Source organism: Erythrolamprus reginae, chromosome 3, assembly GCF_031021105.1.
Source record: "Erythrolamprus reginae isolate rEryReg1 chromosome 3, rEryReg1.hap1, whole genome shotgun sequence".
NCBI classification, from domain to species: Eukaryota; Metazoa; Chordata; class Lepidosauria; order Squamata; family Dipsadidae; genus Erythrolamprus; species Erythrolamprus reginae.
The window spans coordinates 175,757,855-175,779,237 of record NC_091952.1 but is presented as its reverse complement, the minus strand read 5'-3'; the positions used below and the strand labels follow the sequence as shown (position 1 = coordinate 175,779,237).

The following is a 21,383-nucleotide window of genomic DNA, read 5'->3' as shown; positions in this document are numbered from 1 at the left end:
TTGAAATTTGGCTTTGGGGGAAAAAGCAGTAGAGTGATCCCTCGTTTATCGCGGGGGTTACATTCCAGGACCACCCGCGATAAACGAAAATCTGCGTCCACTTACAGGTCTTTCAGCAGCCCAGGATGCACTGAAGCTGTGAAATGTGAACCACGAAGTGGCGAGGGACCACTGTATTCCATGGACAGCCAAGAAAACGAGCAAAAAGGGTGATTCACTAACATGGCAAAATGGTGATAAAATCAGGCTCAACTTACTTAACAGCCTCGCTTAGCAGTGGAATTTTGGCTGTATGTTAAGGAATTGTGGTTATAAATTAAGGAATAACCATACATTCAACTTTCTAGCTCCCATTTTTTGAGAGTGGTTTATAGAATAAAAAAAAGATATTCTGAAGCACCAGTATAAAAATATGCTACAGACAAGGAAAAGATATAAGGTTTTTAAAAGCCTGAAAATCCAGAAAACAGTTCTCAATGTTCTTCGTTTGTGTAATGGTAACAATGATGGATGTTTTAGAGGCCCCAATAACACTATCATCTCTCACAGCCAGTACTCATCCTCACAGGAGAATTGGACCAAAGGAGTTAAAGAAGGGCCCTCAGCTTAAATTTGCAGGGGCCTATGAACAATTATTGCATAAAAACAGAAGGGAAACATGATTTGGACAGAAATACACTATGAAAAAATTAGATAGCAGTCACTAAATATACAAAGCATAGTTCAATTGCAGAAGAGACCTGAGAAATAAGACATACCCCGAGAATAAGCCCAATCGAGCTTTTGAGTACATGGCAATAAGGCCAAGCGCTTATTTCAGGGTTCAAAAAAATATTAAGAAAGTGTCTCATTTTCGGGGAAACACGGTAATATGGACCAAGGTCTATATCAGTGATGGTGAACCTATGGCACGGGTGCCATAGCTGGCACGTGGAGCCGTATCTGCCGGCACACGAGCCGTTGCCCTAGCTTAGCTCCAGCTTAGCTCCAGCACACGTGCATACTGGCCAGTTGATTTTCAGCTCTCAGAGGGCCTCCAGAGGGATGGAGGAGGGCATTTTTGCTCAACCCAGGCTCCAGGGAAGCCTTCTTGGCCTGGGGAGTGTGAAAAATGGGCCTACTGGGCCCACCAGAAGTTGAAAAATGGGCTGATTCTGGCTTCCAGAGGGCCTGGGGGGCGGCGGCAGGGGAGGCAATTTTCACTCTCCCCAGGCATTGGATTATGGGTGTGGGCACTCGCTCAGGCATGGTAGTAACACATGCTTTGGGCACCCAAGGGAAAAAAGGTTCGCCATCACTGGTCTAGATACTTCAAAATGAAATTTAATACAGGGTAAATAAAATTTGTTGTATGTTCTCTTCAGCTCTAGGAACTGACATAAAGCAACACAAAATCCAGAGGGCCAGAATATCCCGGTCCTGCTGGGGAGAGGTAGATATGGCGGGAGTCACGGGGCTAGCCGTTCTGGAGGAAAAAGAGATCGCTGCTTAATAGCGATCCCTTGTTCCGGTCCCGTGAGCTCAGACCGGAGCCCTGGTGACGAGTGTAATCCGGGCCCTGGGCTCAAGCTGCTGCTACTCAATGCCAGATCGGTCGTGAATAAAGCTCTCCTCATCCGGGATCTGATCCTGGATGAGGAGGCCGATCTGGCATGTATTACTGAAACCTGGCTAGGCCCAGAGGGAGGGGTGCCTCTCTCGGAAATATGTCCAGCCGGGTTTCAGATATGGCACCAGCCTCGACCCCAGGGAAGGGGGGGAGGAGTGGCTATTGTAGCCAGGGAGAACCTCCATCTGCGTAGACTCGTTGCTCCTGAGATCTCGGGTTGTGAGTCACTCCTTGTGAAGTTGGACTTAGGGGTTCAGGTGGGCTTGTTACTCACGTACCTGCCTCCCAGCTGCGTGTCAACAGCCCTGCCTGTGCTGCTCAAAGAGGTGGCCGGGCTGGCGGTGGAGTTCCCCGGACTCATTGTCCTGGGGGACTTCAATCTGCCATCGCTCGGCGGTTCCTCAGGATTAGCACAGGAGTTCATGGCCACCATGACAGCCATGGACCTGACTCAAGTAGTTCAGGGTCCGACTCACGAGGGTGGACACACACCCGACATGGTATTCCTCTCGGAGCAATTGAATAGTGGTCTGAGACTAAGGGGCTTAGAAGCATTGCCTTTGTCATGGTCAGACCATTTTCTACTGCGGCTCAACTTCCTGGCTCCAATCCTCCCCCGCAGGAAGGCGGAACCGATTAGGAGGTTCCGCCCCAGACGCCTGATGGACCCTGAGGGCTTTCAGAAGGCGCTTGGGGTTTTACCAGATTCGCTCGTCCACAGCTCGGCAGAGTCTCTTGCTGAGGCCTGGAACAAGGCTGCAGCGGAGACTCTTGACCGAATTGCGCCACTGCGACCTCTCTGTGGCACTAGACCCCGTAGAGCTCCATGGTTCAACGAGGAGCTCCGGGAGTTGAAACGCCAGAAGAGACGTCTAGAGAAGCGATGGAGGAAGAGTAAGTCCGAATCCGACCGAACACTTGTAAGAGCTTTTATTAAGACTTACAAAGTGGCGCTCAAGGCGGCAGGATGCGCGTACCATGCCGCCTTGATTGCATCAGCGGAATCCCGCCCGGCTGCCCTGTTTAGGATGACCCGCTCCCTTCTAAATCAGGGGGGAGTTGGGGAAACCTTGCAGGGCAGTGCTGAGGAATTTAACTCGTTTTTCGCTGATAAAGTCGCTCGGATCCGAGCGGAACTCGACTCCAATTGCATAGCAGTATCGGCTGACAATGAGTCAGTCGAGGTGACTGGGGCTAAACGTCTTTGTCCATCTGTCTGGGAGGAGTTTGACTTGATGACACCTGATGAAGTGGACAAGGCCATTGGAGCTGTGAGTTCTGCCACCTGCTTACTGGATCCGTGTCCCTCTTGGTTGGTTTCGGCCAGTCGAGAGGTGACACGGAGCTGGGTCCAGGAGATTGTCACCGCCTCCTTGGGGAGGGGGTCCTTCCCGGCTCCTTATAAGGAGGCACTTGTGCGCCCCCTCCTCAAGAAGCCTTCCCTGGATCCAGCCGTGCTTAATAACTACCGTCCAGTCTCCAACCTTCCCTTTATGGGAAGGTTGTTGAGAAGGTGGTGGCGCTCCAACTCCAGTGGTCCTTGGAAGAAGCCGATTATCTAGGGCCCCAACAGTCGGGCTTCAGGCCCGGTTACAGCATGGAAACTGCTTTGGTCGCGTTGATGGATGATCTCTGGCGGGCCCGGGCCAGGGGCTTGTCCTCTGTCCTGGTGCTTCTTGACCTCTCAGCGGCTTTCGATACCATCGACCATGGTATCCTTCTGCGCCGACTGGAGGGGTTGGGAGTGGGAGGCACTGTTCTCCAGTGGTTCTCCTCCTACCTCTCCGGTCGGTCGCAGTCGGTGTTAGTGGGGGGTCAGAGGTTGACCTCTAGGTTTCTGCCTTGTGGGGTGCCTCAGGGGTCGGTCCTCTCCCCCCTGCTATTTAATATCTACATGAAACCGCTGTGTGAGATCATCCAAGGGCATGGGGTGAGGTATCATCAATATGCGGATGATACCCAGTTGTACATCTCCACCCCATGTCCAGTCAGCGAAGCAGTGGAAGTGATGTGCCGGTGCCTGGAGGCTGTTGGGGACTGGATGGGTGTCAACAAACTCAAACTCAATCCAGACAAGACGGAGTGGCTGTGGGTGTTGCCTCCCAAGGACAATTCTATCTGTCCGTCCATTACCCTGGGGGGGGGAACTACTGACCCCCTCAGAGAGGGTGCGCAACTTGGGCGTCCTCCTCGACCCACAGCTGACATTGGAACATCATCTTTCGGCTGTGGCGAGGAGGGCGTTTGCCCAGGTTCGCCTGGTGCACCAGTTGCGGCCCTATTTGGACAGGGAGTCATTGCTCACAGTCGCTCATGCCCTCATCACCTCGAGGTTCGATTACTGCAACGCTCTCTACATGGGGCTACCTCTGAAAAGTGTTCAGAAACTTCAGATCGTGCAGAACGCAGCTGCGAGAGCCATCGTGGGGCTTCCCAGATTCGCCCACGTTTCTACAACACTCCGTGGCCTGCATTGGCTGCCGATCAGTTTCCGGTCACAATTCAAAGTGTTGGTCATGACCTTTAAAGCCCTACATGGCATTGGACCAGAATACCCCCGGAACCGCCTACTACCGCACGAATCCCAGCGGCCGATAAGGTCCCACAGAGTTGGCCTTCTCCGGGTCCCATCGACTAAACAATGTCGTCTGGCGGGCCCCAGGGAAAGAGCCTTCTCTGTGGCGGCCCCGGCCCTCTGGAATCAACTCCCTCCGGAGATTAGAACTGCTCCCACCCTCCTTGTCTTTCGTAAACTACTTAAGACCCATTTATACCACCAGGCATGGGGGATTTGAGACACCTTTCCCCCAGGCTTATTATAATTTATGTTTGTTATGTATGTGCTGTTTGGTTTTTTAAATTGATAGGGTTTTTAGTTTTTTCTTAATATTAGATTTGTGCCTGTACAATATTGTTTTATCGCTTGTTGTGAGCCGCCCCGAGTCTTCGGAGAGGGGCGGCATACAAATCTAATAAATTATTATTAATTATTATTATTTTTGGCAACTACTAAATCTGATGTGAACTCATTCTTCAGTTTATACTTCCCAAATTTATATTCTTTTTGCATAGGATCAACTACGCAAGATCTTTGTGGGGGATTTTTTTTAAGCCTCTTGCACCATTCAACTGAAATCCAAAGAATAGCTTAATAAAATTCACTTCAGTTTTATTTATAGTTTTTAAATGTGGTGAAAAGATTAGACTGTTTTTTTAGTGGCACCAGATCAGAACTCAGGGGTATCACTTTTTTAGTCATATGCTTCAAAGGTTCCTAGGCTGAGCTCTTGTTCAAGCACGCCATGTTTGGTTGCTGTCAACCTCCATATTAATATGGATTTAAGGCACCTCCATCCCAAGAGAAATAATTATGAAAAGTCTCTCTTGAAATCTGCAGATGGTTTTAGTCCCAAGTGGCTCCTTATGCATTTGATCAACACTTCACCTGGGAAACAACCTTCTACAACTGGAAAAGAGCAAACACAATGGTTAAGAGACTAGGAAGAGCCACCCAAGAGGGAAAGGCCATAACTGAGCATTTTGAATTTAAATCAAAAGCAAAAGGAGACATAAAGCAAAGATTTCAACTCATAAATCATGTGAACAATGTGAATAGACAGACATTTGTCTTTCTCACAGACATGTTTACATTTAAAAAATCTCACTGAAATTAATTGTAAGATTTAGGATAATTATTTATGCAATGCATAATTAACTTGGGTTAATAAACTTGGGATTTGCTGCCATCAAGATGAAAGGGTGAGCATCAATTTAGATACCGTATTTTTCGGAGTATAAGACGCACCTCCCCCCCCCCCTCTAAAAGAGGGTGGAAATCTCATTGCATCTTATATACCAAAAGCCAAAACACACAGAAATCTTGTGAGACGATGTGCGCGCACATGAGATTTTGGCACTTTTTTGGTTCTGCAAATGCGCAGAAGCAAAAATTTGCCAAAATCATGCACACAGGTCCCCTCACATTTTGCTTCTGTGCATGAAGCAAAAAATATGAAAAATTGAAGAGATGACGGCGCCCTTAGGACTGCCCACAGGAGCGGTCGCGCGCAAGTGGTGCAGTTTGACGGCCTCTACCGGTGTGCAGTCGCCTACCACAATGGTAGCAACTCACTACTGGAAATATCCACAAATTGCCCTAGTCATGTTCAACACATACCAATAGCTCTCAAGTGAGGTCTGGCAAAAATATTTTTCTTGCAACTCTATAGCACTACCGTAAAAACATAAGATTTAACTAGCTTGATCAATTAATTAAATTTGAATGTACTGTATATACCAGTGATGGTGAACCTTTTTTTCATCATGTGCCAAAAGAGCGTGGGCGTGTGTTGTCATGCATGCACAAGTGCCCATACCCATTATTCAATGCCTGGGGAGGGCGAAAACAGCTTCCCCTGGCCCCCGGAGGCTGGAAACGGCCTGTTTCCCAAATTCTGGTGGGCCCTGTAACGCTGTAAAAGTTGGTTTCTGTGAGTTATTGAACTAAGATAGCTGTAGCAAGGTACTAGTAAGACACTAGTTTATTGTATTTATAGTAGACAGCAGTAGTAGTATACAGTATAGAAGTAAATATATTTTTCCACAATTTCCTACTGCTGCTGTGTTTCATTGAAGACTTCAAGTCCATTTCTACTGGTCTGTGGCTGGCTGGCTGGTTGGGTTGGTGGACTGGTTTGCTGCTTGGGCACGAACAGGCTAGCTGCTTGGGCACGAACAGGCTAGCTTCCACAAATGCAAGCTCTGATATATACCATCTCTTCAATCATAGGCAGCATATTTTAAATGCCATAATTAAATGCTGGGCAACAGGAAAAAAGAGTACTCCCCCAGATTTCTTAATGATACCTGCTTGACAACTTCAGGTTTATACACTTTTAATGAGGGGGTGGTCTATTTTGAGCAATTAACCATTGCGTTAATAATTTACTCAAAGCAATTAATGAAACTTCAGCATACTTTGCACAATCCTATGCAAATGTGCTCAAAACTGAATCTGATTATACTATAAGCTTAGGTGACATGCAATCTTATACTCAGGCTCCATGGATTTGTTAATTTATTCATAATATACGTATCTTGAGAACTGCAGGCAGGCAAGATGATAATTCTCTCTACAATTGATTCTCCAAACCAGGGGTGAAATCCAGCAGTTTCTGGAGAACCGGTAGCGGAAACTTTGAGTAGTTCAGTGAACCAGTAGTTGAAAATTTTGAGTAATTTGGAGAACCGGCAAATACCATCTCTGGCTGGCTCCAGAGTGGGGAGGGAATGGAGATTTTCCAATATCCTTCTCCCTGGAGTGGGGTGGGAATGGAGATTTTGCACTATCCTTCCCCTGCCACACCCAGAGAACCAGTAGTAAAAAATAATAATGGATTTCACCATTGCTCCAAACTCTTTTGCGATAGGTTTTGAAGAGTGGAATCAATGGCCCAAGTTCACCCAATGAATTTTTATGGAAAGGAGGATTTTGTAGAATCTCTGTGATTCAACCACCCTGTTAGGATTTCCAGAAGCAGCTGCAAAAATGGATTCTTCTGCTCATCTGGGGATACTAATACATAAATTCATTTGTAAGTTCTTTTCCAGGCCCCAAAATTCAAATAATAATAATAATAATAATAATAATAATAATAATAATAATAATAATAATAATAAACCAAAAACAGTAATAGACAGTAAACAAGATTTATATGCTGGATTTTGTATCACAATATCACAGGTTGAACACTTCCCAGCATCTAATACCTGTTTTTGTGAATAATAATAATAATAATAATAATAATAATAATAATAATAATAATATCATGATACGCATCATACAAAAATACAACTAATAGTTCTAGACGTTTGGGAAATGTTTGACTTGTGATGTTGTGGTCTGAAATCCAGCATATAAATCTCATTTGCTGTATATTACTATTTTTTGCAATAACAACAATATCATATGCATCATACAAAAATACATCACACAGTCCTAGACACTTGGGAAATGTTTGATTTGTGATATTGTGATACAAAATCCAGCATATAAATCTCATTTGCTCCACAAGGATGATGATGATGATGATAATAACAACAACACATCACACAATCCAATATGTTTGGGAAGTGTTCAACTTGTGATACGAAATCTAGCATATCTATCTTGTTTACTGTTTTTGTGAATAAAATCATCATCCTTGTGGATTTGTTCTGTCTCCTTCTGAGACAACGCCACGCAAATAAATACTATGTTCTCTTTCACATGGCACATAACCCAACTCCTTTATTACAAAGCTACAAGTAATGGAATTAGACAGGCACTCTCGCCCAGACTTCTCGGCAATGAATTAAAGCACTTCAAAATCTTGGCTCTCGGAAGAAAGAAACCGGGTTTGTGCAGGCGGAGACTGCGACCCGACCCCGCGTATTTGGGGAGGCTTGTGCCCATTGTGACTTTGTGTGGTAACTTCCTATCCGACCTAAAACTCCGGAGCCCCCTCCCCGGTTCTTGAAAAACATAACGAGGCGCGCTTCGTCTTCCGAGCCCTCTTCGGCCACGGCGGGGAGAAAGAGCAAGCCGAGACTCGCCTCCTCGTCTTGGCCGGCCCTTTCTTTCCAGCCACACCCCTGCTCGCCCTTTGACTCTCCGTCGAGGCGGGCTAAGGGCGGGAGCTGGCGCTGGAGGGGAGGACGGGGCGGGCGGAAGACGGGGCGACGTTGCCCGGGCCGGTGTCTTTTTCTTTCTTTCTTTCTTACTCCCTGACTGAGCCCTTTTGTAAAAGCCAGCGCGCCGTCATGGTGTCGGCTCTCTGCCCCGGCGCCTCCTCTTCCCCCGCCGCCTGCCTCCTGCTGCTGCTCGTCTGCCTCGCCTTGCGCGGGGCTTCCGCGTGGTCGGGGCAGATGGAGGAGGAGGAGGACGAAGAAGATCCCATCAGCCAGCACCTCTACAACGCCCAGATGCTGCGCCATGGCGTCGAGAGCGCACCGCACTTCGTCATGTTCTTCGCCCCGTGGTGAGCAGCGGCGGCGGCGGCGGCGGCCTGTACCAGGGAGGAAAGGGCACGCCGCGCTCCTCTTCCCGGCTATCGCTACAGGGGCAGCTGGAGGAAGAGGAGCCGGTGAGGGCGGGTTTGGGAAAGGAGCCCCCGGGCAAATCCGAGACGGGAGGAAGAGGGGGGCCTCACTTTTCCCTCCGCGCCCCGCCTGGATCAGCTTTCCCCCCAAATCCTGTGCCCGCCCATTCCCCTCCCCCCGCTTCAGACCTTACTAGGATTTGCTGAGAGTTTCTTTCCACGCAAACAAATCCTTTAAATCTCTCCTTGGCACAAGAGCTTAGTGTGCTCAAGTCACTGTCTTTCTCCCAAAAGGCATTAAGCGGATATTTAGTTAGTTAGTCAGTCAGTCAGTCAGTCACTCATTCATTGGTAGTATACAAAGATATAACAATGTTTATATACAGTACTACTATATAAACTAGTAAGTATATACTAATTTATTTATTGATTTATTCACTCACTCACTCACTCACTCACTCACTCACTCACATATTGGTAGTATACAAAGATATAAGAATGTTTATATACTACTATATAAACTAGTAAGTATATACTAATTTATTTATTGATTTATTCACTCACTCACTCACTCACTCACTCACTCACTCACATATTGGTAGTATACAAAGATATAACAATGTTTATATACTACTATATTACCTAGTAAGTACTGTATATACTTATTTATTTATTCACTCACTCACATATTGGTAGTATACAAAGATCTAACATTGTTTATATACTACTATATAAACTAGTAAGTATATACTAATTTATTGATTTATTCACTCACTCACATATTGGTAGTATACAAAGATATAACAATGTTTATATACCACTATCTAAACTAGTAAGTATATACTAATAAGATATATTTGTTTTCGTAGAGATAGTATATACACTGCTCAAAAAAAATAAAGGGAACATTTAAACAACACAATATAACTCTAAGCAAATCAAACTTCTGTGAAATCAAACCATCCACTTAGGAAGCAACACTGATTGACAACCGATTTTACATGCTGTTGTGCACATTCAATTTTGTATGTAACAAAGTATTCATTGAGAATATTTCATTCATTCAGATCTAGGATGTGTTGTTTAAGTGTTCCCTTTATTTTTTTGAGCAGTGTGTATAGATAGTATATAGATATGTATAATAATAGTATATACTAGTAAGAGAGAAACATTAGGATAGAGGACCAGTAGGCACGCAGGTGCACTTATGCACCTTCGTCCAGGGTCGTTTGGCGTGAAGGGTTGAAAACTGGAGAAACATGCACAAAGTATTCCCATTGGGTACATAAACATTTTAAATTTGTATGCCCCGAGTCCTCGGAGAGGGGTGGCATACAAATCTAATAAATTGTTATTATTAAATTATTTTAAAGGGGTTTTAGGGGGTGCTTGTGATGTTTGCAATCGCAGAAGCCCTTTTTTCTGACCTTGCCTTGTTTGCAAGCTTCTCTCCCGTCCCCTTGGGAGAGAAATGTGGATGTGGGTTGCTGTATGGATGGGTGGGGTAGGGGGGCCCAGGAGAAAAGGAAGGATGCAACGAAGGAAATCCATCCGAGAAGCGGTTTGTCAATTTCAGGTGGCATCTATGGCTGCATTTACCTTGTCCCTTGTACGTGTGCAATATTAGCTCTCGCAAAGCTGAACCGAGCGTTGTCAACCCACGCCTTCTGCAGATGGCATAGAAAGCTCAGCAGCTTTTAAACAGGTGAAGCAGAGACAGCCAGGATTGCGAAAGCTACTTTAAAATAGCAACGTCAGTTTCCAAAGGCAAATAGGTGCTGAACTGGCAAAGCTTATTTATTTATTTGTTTGTTTATTTGTAAAAAATTATATGCCTCCCAACTCCAATTGGATTCTGGGCGGTTTACAATAATAGCAACAGTAAAAAAGCAAATGTAGAAATACCGCTTACAATAATAATAGTTAAAAACAATATACAAATACATTTTTAAAAAATCCATGCATATTCTCAGTCATTCGTGGTCGAATCAAGATGATAACTTAATGGCCCCACGCCTGCTGGAAAAACTAGGTCTTAACAGCTTTCCCGAAGACCACTAGGGTGGGGATAATGCAGATCTCCGGGGGCAGTTGGTTCCAGAGCATCGGAGCCACCACAGAGAAGACCATTCTCTGTAACCCTGCCAACCAGCATTGTTTGGTGACGGGACCTGGAGAAGGTCAACTCTGTTGGCCCTTATTGGCCACAAGGAGGTATAAGTTAAGTGTCTAGCGCTGCCGATTGATATTCATAGAACAACACACACACACACAAATACCCCAGGGCAAAGTAATGATGGTAATGGTGTTTGTGTATCCATGTATGCACACTCCTTAAGTCAGTTTTTGGCTCATGGCAACTGCCTGGATTAGGTCCTGCAGTTTTCTTAGCAAGTTTTTTTCCATTGTCTTATTTCTAAGGCTGAAGAGAAAATGATTGGCAAAAGTCACCCACCTGGTTGATTGTATAAGGCAGGACTAGAACTCAAGGTCTCTTCATCCCAAAGTTAAATTATGGCATTCTTAGAGCTGAAATCATGAATGTTGATTTCCATCCTAGACTGTAGTAAAGATGGGACTTATTTCAACTCAATAACTTGGGCTTAACTGTATGCAGATTGATGTTAAACACTCTTGGCAGGACCACACAAATGTCCTACTGATGACCTAAGTGTGGGATAGTCTATATGGGGCAGGTAATGCTGGAGCTTAGACCTAAACAAGTAAGCATACACAAGTGTAAATATGTTTCACCTGAGGTTGATGGTGCCAAATGGCATGATGAAAGCTTTGACTCAGGGTGTGACTGTTGTGAAGTAGGCAGATTTATATTGATGAACGTTATTTGGAAAGTTCTCCAAAGTAAAACTGGAAGAACCTTATTCAGTTCTGCTCACACTCAGAAATGATACAGAGCTGCAAAAATGCAAGAAACATTGGACAAAGTGATTGGCAATAGCTATTCTATGAGAAAAAAAGGCTACAATATTGAGTATAATTTTTGTAGAAATAAAATATGCATAAAGAGTTCCTTTGCACAAAACGTTTTATAGTATCTTGCCATAAAATACAATGATCACCACAAACCTCTTGAAGTGGATTAGACCAAAATCTACTAATAATGATTACTGCGTGTTATGCTGAGTATGAAATGCCTGATGGTACAATTTCTGGAAACCATAACCATATTTGTAGACATTTGCTTGGCCGTTTTGAGAACAGAATACTGAAATGATTAAGTGTTGGTTTATCTTGCAGGCTCTTACTTAATTATAGTAATTGAAACCGCCAGCTCTGTTGCTAAGTGACCCAGTCATAAAGCACAACTTCACATGATTGTGCTGACTTACAAGAGAGTGGTGGTAGTCTCAGTTGCCATGGTCAGGCAACTCTTATGTAAATGCAGCATCTCATGGTCATGTGATTGTCATATGTGGCCTCCTGCCTGTTTCCCCATTGATTTTGCTTGAGGGAAGCTGGCAGTGAATGTCACAAATGATGATAACGTGACTATGGGATATTGAGACTTGTTGTAATTTATTATTTATTTATTTATTTATTTATTTATTTATTTATTTATTTATATTTATTTATTTATTTATATTTATTTATTTATTTGATTTGTATGCCGCCCCTCTCCGTAGACTCGGGGCGGCTAACAACAATAATAAAAACAGCATGTAAATCCAATACTATAACAACTAAAAAACCCTTATTTTAAAACCAATCATACCTACAAACAAACATACCATGCATAAATTGTAAAGGTTTTCCCAAAAAAACCTCCAGAATTGGTTATTTATTTATTTATTCTATTTTTTTTAATGCCTTCCTTCTCCTTAGACTCAGGGCGGCTTACAACATGTTAGCAATAGCACTTTTTAACAGGGCCAGCATAATGCCCCCACAATTCGGGTCCTCATTTTACCCACCTTAGAAGGATGGAAGGCTGATTCATCCTAGAGCCGGTGATGAGATTTGAACCGCTGACTTGCGGATCTAGCAGTTAGCTTTAGTGGCCTGCAGTCCTGCACTCTACCCACTGTGCCACCTCTGCTCATTGCAGGATGGTTGCCAAGTATGTGGATCGCAATTAGATGACCACCAAGATACTGCAATGGCCATAATTATGAGGAATGGTCATAATCTCCCCTATTTTGACATCATCGTAACTTGGACTAATTGCTCAATAAATGATTGCTTTTTCCAGAACTGGAATGGTCATAATCTCCCTTGTTCAGGCATCATCATAACTGGGACTAATTGCTGAATAAATAATTACAAGAATTACCCTTAATATTCTTTTCCATTACTTCGAATAGGGGATAGTGCTCTTTGCTGCAGATAACTTTTTAATAATAATAATAATAATAATAATAATAATAATAATAATAATAATAATAGCAACAATAATAATAATAATAATTATTATTATTATTATTGTAGTGCGGTGTAGGCCATATCTAGAGTACTGCATCCAGTTTTGGTCACCGCACTACAAAAATAATAATAATAATAATAATAATAATAATAATAAGCCGCCCCTCTCCGAAGACTCGGGGCGGCTCACAACAGTAATGGATGTATTCCCTGAAAAGTTAAATCTCTCTCACCCCAGTCCCTAAAATCTAGAACCTGTTTTCATGAGTAATGCCTAAGTTTCAGTACACGTGACTATAAGGCTTTCTGCCCCAAGTCTCTGCCTTAAATCTGAGTTGGTATTCAGTAGAACTTTATTTCTAGATCAATATGCAGAATTACTTATGAGGAATTATAACCAAAATGGATGTTTAGTTGCTTGAGAAGCCCTGAACTATTGTATCTCCATGCAACAGTTAGTTGCTAGTTTCTCTGAAGACAGTTGTAACTTTTCCAATAAGGACAGACAACTAATTATGTACCAATAAAGGAGAACTAAAGTCCTTCAAAACATGCTAAGTAAATCAAAAGACCCAGCAACCCCAGGAGAAAAAAATGAGTCATCTACAACAAACAGTGTAAGAACTGCAACAACCACTATGTAAGACAAACTGGCAGAAGACTTGAAGAATGCATCCATGAACACCAACTGGCAGTCAGAAGACATGACGAAAATTCTTTAATTTCAAAACATAGACAAATTTAACTCTAGTTTCAATTGGGAAAATGACAATCTTAGACTAGGCCAAGTCTAAAAATGCCAGGGAATTTCTAGAAGCCTGGCACTCTGACAAGCCATCAATAGACACATAGATATTAACAACATCTGTAAACTATGCAAAAAAGACAATCAACCAGGCAAAGGAAAACAAAAAGACTCCAGCACTTCTCCATCAGTAATCATCACCGATCAACTCCAAGGTTAATTTCAGACCAAGAATCTTAATTGATAGAGGGATACAATCTAGGCAAAGGAGATACTAATACCACTCTATAAAGCCTTAGTTAGGCCATATCTAGAGTACTGCATCCAGTTTTGGTCACCGCACTACAAAAAAGACATTGGAACTCTAGAGAAAATGCAGAGGAGAGCAACCAGGATGATTAGGGGACTGGAGACTATAACATAAAAAGAGAGATTGCAAGAACTGGGCATGGCCAGTCTGGTGAAGAGAAGGCCCAGGGGAGACATGATAGCAGTGTTCCAATACTTTAGGGGCTCCCACAGTGAGGAGGTGGTCAGTCAGTTTTCTAAGGCAGTGTTTCCCAACCTTGGCAACTTGAAGATATCTGGACTTCAACTCACAGAATTCCCCAGCCAGCATTCACTGGCTGGGGAATTCTGGGAGTTGAAGTCCAAATATCTTCAAGTTGCCAAGGTTGGGAAACACTGTTCCAAGGCACCAGAAGGTCAAACAAGGAACAATGGATGGAAACTGACCAAGGAGAGATTCAATCTGGAAATAAGGAGAAACTTTCTGACAATGAGAGCAATCAACCAGTGGAACAGCTTTCCTGCGGAGGTTGTGAGAGCTCCAAGGCTTGAGACTTTGAAGATGACATTGGACTGCCATTTGTCTAAAATGGTGTGGGGCAGGGATAGGCAAAGTTGGCTCTTCTATGACATATGGACTTCAACTCCCCGAATTCCTGAGCTAGCATGATTGGCTCAGGAATTCTAGGAGTTGAAGTAGAAGAGCCAACTTTGCCTACCCCTGGTGTAGGGGACTCGTGCTTGAGCCGGGGTGGGCGGATTGGACTAGATGACCTACAAGGTGCCTTCCAACTCTAGTAATCTAATCAAATAAAGTAAACAGTACACCAACCAAGAAACTGCCAAAGAGCCATCAGTAAACAGCCCAACCAAAGAATCTCTTAAGACCATCTAGACAGGGCTAGGGTTAGGGTTAGACACCAGAATGTAAACTGTCAGCAAAAAGCACTCCCTACTAGCACTGATGGTTATAGTTATAGTTTATTAGATTTGTATGCCGCCCCTCTCCGAAGACCTACTGTTACCTAGTTAGGGTAACGAAACATCGACAAGAAAAAAAAGCAAGTTTAGCATCAAGGACCCTCAACTAATTGTGTGTTCATATCTCTTCTTAGATTTTGTCTCAGCAAGAATGACAATGCAATATACAGTATACAGAACTGCGATCATAATTTAAATGTTATCTAGGTAGCAGGTTTTCTAGGATCCGATTTCCAGTAGCCATAATTGATTTTTATAACCTGCTTAATGAGAATTGTTTACAAGTTCTGAATTATTTTGTTCACTTAAATGGATTTTATATGATATTATTATTATTTATTTATTGGATTTGTATGCCGCCCCTCTCCGCAGATATTCTCTTATGTTTCCACTTCAAAGTTAATTTAAAGATGCAAAAAACAGGTGGAAAGTCTTACTGACTAATGTGTGCAGCCAGTCCTAAATTCATCAGTTTGACCTTGGCTAACCTTGGCTGCTTTTTCTGACTTCTAAGGGAAACAAAACAGACTACGTGGTCCATAGACAGAATCGACCATATTTTTCAGCTTTGCCTCCTGTTTGTAGGTGGAGTCAACAGACGTGACTCAGAGCACACTGGTCATTTGCTTGTTTTTATTTCCAAGGGCTGCTGGGGAAATAGGTGACATGGAGATGCAGTTTATTAAGGCACCTGGTAAATATTTGTGAATGGGGCTTTGGGGACATTATGGGTAACCATAATGTGAGCTCTGCTTTATCCAAAATTGCTCTGAGGTGAACAAAAGAAACTTGGGAAGGAAAGAGTCAATAGTATATAAATAATGCTATTTGAGTAGCACAGTATTTATTAGTTTGGAAGTGAGTCAGGCCACACTAAAATAAGGGGGGAAACCAACTATGTTGAAATAATATCAGTTTGTCAACTGAAATATTTCTCTAAATGGTGGAAAAATAAGAGTCTAAAAGGATATTTTCTTGATGATTTCCGGGACCTGCAAAATACTGAAGGCATAAATTGAAAAAATGAAAGTAGAACAGACTGAATGAATTGATCGGCTTGTACTGATGATATTACCTAGTTAGGTAACAAAATGCAAGCAAATAACCAGGCCCAGCGAGGACCAAGGGCACTCGCCCCTCCACACAGTTCAACCAGAGCTACAGATATTGCTATTGGCAATCATTACAATTTATAGGGGTGCAAACTTTATAGAAACTCCCTTATAAAAACCCTGGATAAGAGATTGAGATTTGAACCACAGATTTTTGTGGATTTTTTTTTTTTGGCGGGGGTGGGAGTACAACCCTCACAATATTTCCCTCATAATACTGGATTTCAGAAGTGAGAAACACAGAAGGACATAGAAAGTTTGGGATGGAGGGGAAAAAATTGAAACTTTTTGCTTATAGGATTATCCAGTTTACAAATTTATGTTCTATCATCGCTGGTTGCTCTAAGTTAATACAAGCTTATTAACTGGGTGGCTACAATTTTATTTTGAAAAGTATTGATAACACCCACAAGAATCCCTAAAAACACAGTTTTCTAATAATAATAATAATTAATAATAATTTATTAGATTTGTATGCCGCCCCTCTCCGAAGACTCGGGGCGGCTCACAACAACGATAAAAACAATATTATAATGGCACAAATCTAATATTAAAAAACTAAAAACCCTATCATAATTAAAAACCAAACAGCACATACATACCAAACATAAATTATAATAAGCCTGGGGGAAAGATGTCTCAAATCCCCCATGCCTGGCATTCTGTTTGCCATTTTGTTAGGGTTTCATAGCTGAGATAGGAAAATGGATAGAAATGGCTCTAGAAATATTTATTTGTAATGTCATTGATACAGACACAAATGGGAATTCAAATCCTGGTCTAAAGAATTTTGGCATATGCGACATAACATTTCAGTGACAGCCTTTCCCATAACCGTCTAATTGCTACTCTTAAAATAGCATCCTAAGTTTCCTTCTTGAGAAAAGTCATTCTAATGACAAGGGCAGCTCTGTGAGATCTACACTTTGCAATAATAAGTTATAATGGTACAGGAATGGCATGTATACATTTGATTTGTTCGTATTTCTGCTTGGTTCTCAGCGCTGATGACTCTATAGTCATAGTGCAATCTAAAAATCAACAATGTCTTTGGGGAAATGAGAATGGTGACTCAAATAATTCAAAGCTTGGGATGTGTAAATCGAAACCATTTTTAGCTTCTATCAAAGAAATACATCCGGAATACATCCGGAACCGCCTTCTACCGCACAAATTCCAGCGGCCGATAAGGTCCCACAGAGTTGGCCTTCTCTGGGTCCCGTCGTTTGGCGGGCCCCAGTGGAAGAGCCTTCTCTGTGGCAGCCCCGGCCCTCTGGAATCAACTCCCCCCCCAGAGATTAGAATGGCCCCCACCCTCCTTGTCTTTTGCAAATTACTCAAGACCTACCTTTATCGCCAGGCATGGGGGAGTTAAGATATTCCTTCCCCCTAGGCCATTACAAGTTATGCATAGTATGTTTGTGTGTATGTTTGGTTTTTATAATAAGGTTTTTAGTTGTTTTATTAATTGGATTGTTACATGCTGTTTTTATTATTGTTTTTAGCCGCCCCGCGTCTGCGGAGAGGGGCAGCATACAGATCCAATTAATAATAATAATAATAATAATAATAATAATAATAGTCTGTTCAGGACATGATAAAATTTCCATATCAATAAAATGAGGAAATGGGGATAGGGTAAAATAGAATGAGGGATAGGGTAGAATAGAATAGAATAGAATTCTTCATTGGCCAAGTGTGATTGGACATGCAAGGAATTTGTCTTTGGTGCATATGCTTTCAGTGTAAATAAAAGAAAAGGTACATTTGTCAAGAATCATGAGGTATAACACTTTATGATTGTCATGGGGTACAAATCAGCAATCAGTAAAGACCAGGGCAAGTGTGTATGTGTGCATTTAATTGTAATTGCATGATGCGTATTCCTACAAAGGAGAAATTGCTGCCCTAGAGCAGGGGTCCCCAACCGCCGGTCCGCGGACCAGTACCGGGCCGCAAGGCATGTTGCACCAGTCCGCGGAGTCAGCAGCTGCTGTGGAGCCGGCGAGTGCCAAGCTGTTTCCTGTCTCCTTCCCCTCACGTACACTTGGGACCGCCATTTGCCTCGGGCTGAGAAAACCTTTGCTTGCTTGCTTTCTTCCTTTCCTGTCTTTCTTCTCTCGTCAAAAGTGGTCTATTTCCTCCTTGCGAAGCCCTTGCAAAGCCCTCGCTCTGCCTGCAGCTCAAACGAAAAGGCTTTGGCATTGTGCAGCTCTTTTTTTGCTAGGCTCCCCCACCCTATTCCCGGGGTCATGGGTGGGAGCGAAGCCAGGGGTGTGTGTGTGACCATGAAACCCCCACCACCAGCTCTGGTAATTTTCTTTTGGAAGGATTCCTTGCTGCAAGAAAATTACCAGACCTGGCACTGGTGGGCGCTCCAAGCAGGCAGCGATCGCAAAGGAAGGTGACTGTGTCCATGGAGGCACCTCCCCCTGTTCTGGGATTCCTTGCTGCAATCCCAGCCGGAACGGGGGGGGGTGTCCTCTGGAACTGCTGAAAGGCAAACGGCGGTCCCGAGTGAACAGGAGGGGAAAGAGACAGGAAACCGCCCCCTCCTACCCTTCCTCCCTCTGTCACCTCAACTCCCCCGCAAAATTAAAAAAGGGGGGGGGGAGACAATGGAACGATAAGCTAAACCCCCTTTCCGCCCCCACTGGGCCATAGAAAAATTGTCTTGCTGAAACTGGTCCCTGGTGGAAAAAAGGTTGGGGACCACTGCCCTAGAGGCTATATTCCATTTTGCGCAAACAGCAAAACTTTCCTTTGCTTTTGTACCTCCTGCAACCCCTTCTCCATGACTTCAAAATCTACTGTGAAAATTGGGAGGCCTCTTTATGGCAGATTTTGGAACTCATGGCAGGTCGTAGTGGAAGTGGAACCATTGTCTCCCCTGCAATTTTACCAATAGAAATTGCTTCCACTGAATGAAGACAGTATATTATTGCTTTATACCTTGCTCTGCCAAATTTTACTTTTTCCCATGTGAAATCCCAGCCATTTTGTATTAAACGTGAAGTTTGGCTTTGAATCTGTAACTTGGTTGCTATTAAAACTGTTTTTTTCAAACAAATGCGACACTTTGTAATGTAATGGGAGGATTTAATCTTCCCAGTTCCTTTTTGAAAGTAATGTTTGCAAACACTTTAGGGGATTTTGATATCTTCTGTGGACAATTTTCTCTTTCATGCTTGTGAAGAAGGTACAACAACAGAGTTTTTGTTTCTTTGTAATTTGCTTGTAATCAGTAAAGAAGTCTTGGCTAGTGATGTAGAAAGCAGTGTTTCCCAACTTTTGCAACTTGAAGATATTTGGACTTCAACTCCCAAAATTCCCCAGCCAGCAAATGCTGGCTGGGGAATTCTGGGAGTTGAAGTCCAGATATCTCCAAGTTGCCAAGGTTGGGAAACACTGGTATAAAGTATCTGAGGAGAAAATAAGTCATGCTAGAATTCCTGATTTCATCTAAACCTGGATATACTCAAGCATACAGCCTAGACTTTTTAGAAGGTAGATTTTATTAAACTTCAATTTTTGATAAGCAGAATTATAAGAGATCATTCGTGGAATAGAAGCTCTCAACATTGGCCAGTGTTTCTTTTTAAAAAGATGAGGTGGGGATGGGGAAAACATACTATAAGCATAAGCATAAATACAGAAAGTTCCAATGAGAAGAAATGAAAGCTCACAACAATCTGGGGTCCTTGAGGAAGATAAGATGAGGTCTTCTGATGTCTTATATATTTATTTTATTCGATTTATTTATTCAATTTTTATGCCACCCTTCTCTTTAGACTCAGGGCAGCTTACAACATGTTAGCAATAGCACTTTTTAACAGAGCCAGCATATTGTCCCACAATCTGGGTCCTCATTTTACCCACCTCGGAAGGATGGAAGGCTGAGTCAACCTTGAGCCGGTGATGAGGTTTGAACCGCTGACCTGCAGAACGAGCAGTCAGCTTCAGTGGCCTGCAGTACTGCACTCAACCTGCTGCGCCACCCGGGCTCTATGTGGTCACATCCCTTCAAAATATTCCTTAGAGCAGTGTTTCCCAACCTTGGCAACTTGAAGATATCTGGACTTCAACTCCCAGAATTCCCCAGCCAGCATTTGCTGGCTGGGGAATTCCGGGAGTTGAAGTCCAAATATCTTCAAGTTGCCAAGGTTGGAAAACACTGCCTTAGAGAAATGTGAAAAAGTAAATTTAGCAGAAATCAATAGAGAAAGTGGATCTTTCCAGTGTTGTAATTCTGTGAAATACTAATGCTATTCTTCAATAGAGTTGTACCAGAGTACATCCTACTAAATTCAGTGAGACTTGCTATGATAAAGTTGTACCAACTATATTTCATAGTTTTCATTGTAATAATGGCTACTACTTCATTTCTTAAAATATTGATTTTTCAATTTTATATTTTTAAAAATTTATATCAAAGACTGTGATGACTATATTTACTTTCAAGTAATTAGCATCATGTTTATCAACCATGTTTGTTTTTGTAAGATTTTCTGTCTTCATTACTGCTATCATTCTTTAGTTCTGTTCCAGAATAATTAATGTTATGAAATCTTTTTTTCTCTCTTTTTGATCTCCATGTCCTCCCCCCCATGATTTATAAGATTTATTTCTTTATGTTAGTTCACTATGAAATGCATAGATTGACTCAAAATAAAAAGGGCAAGCCTGTTTTATGTAATTTATAAAGAACACAGCAAGTTCATGATAACATACTACAGTATTTATTATATTTAACTATTAAATAAAAAGATAAAGTTCTAGGAGCTTTAAAGAATGGTGATGGACCTGTGGTCTTTAATAGTATATGCGGCTCAGTATTTCTTAAAGTTCTGTCAGACTTGCAGAATTTCAGAACTATTCCTAAATTTTCACTGGTTTAACAGGAATGCCATATTGAACCAGAATAGCTATTGTTACTGGTGCCCAAAATATGGAGGTTTTTTGCAAGTGGAAAAAGAACTGCCAATTCTTTCTTATCTGTCTCTATGCAAATCACACTTTTAAACATTTTGTGGGTTCTTGACCTATGTTGGTTAAAACAATAACTGCCTGAAAATAAAATACAACGGGCCCAAATTTGATGCAAGGGGATGTATATATTTGATGTACCGGTATATACATTCAATCAATGCAAAGTACTATAAAAATGTATATTGTATTTATCCCAGTAG

At 42.5% G+C, this 21,383-nt stretch overlaps 1 protein-coding gene across 1 annotated transcript in view; it reads left to right on the top strand.

Annotated features, from left to right (window-relative positions):
• Nucleotides 1-8,255: 8,255 nt before the first annotated feature.
• Nucleotides 8,256-21,383, top strand: part of TXNDC5 (thioredoxin domain containing 5) — a 36,052-nt gene continuing 22,924 nt past the window's right edge. The window contains exon 1 of the mRNA XM_070747226.1: nucleotides 8,256-8,628. Within this exon, the coding sequence (XP_070603327.1) occupies nucleotides 8,411-8,628 (218 nt within the window). The 5' untranslated portion in view covers nucleotides 8,256-8,410. The remainder of the gene's footprint in view (nucleotides 8,629-21,383) is intronic.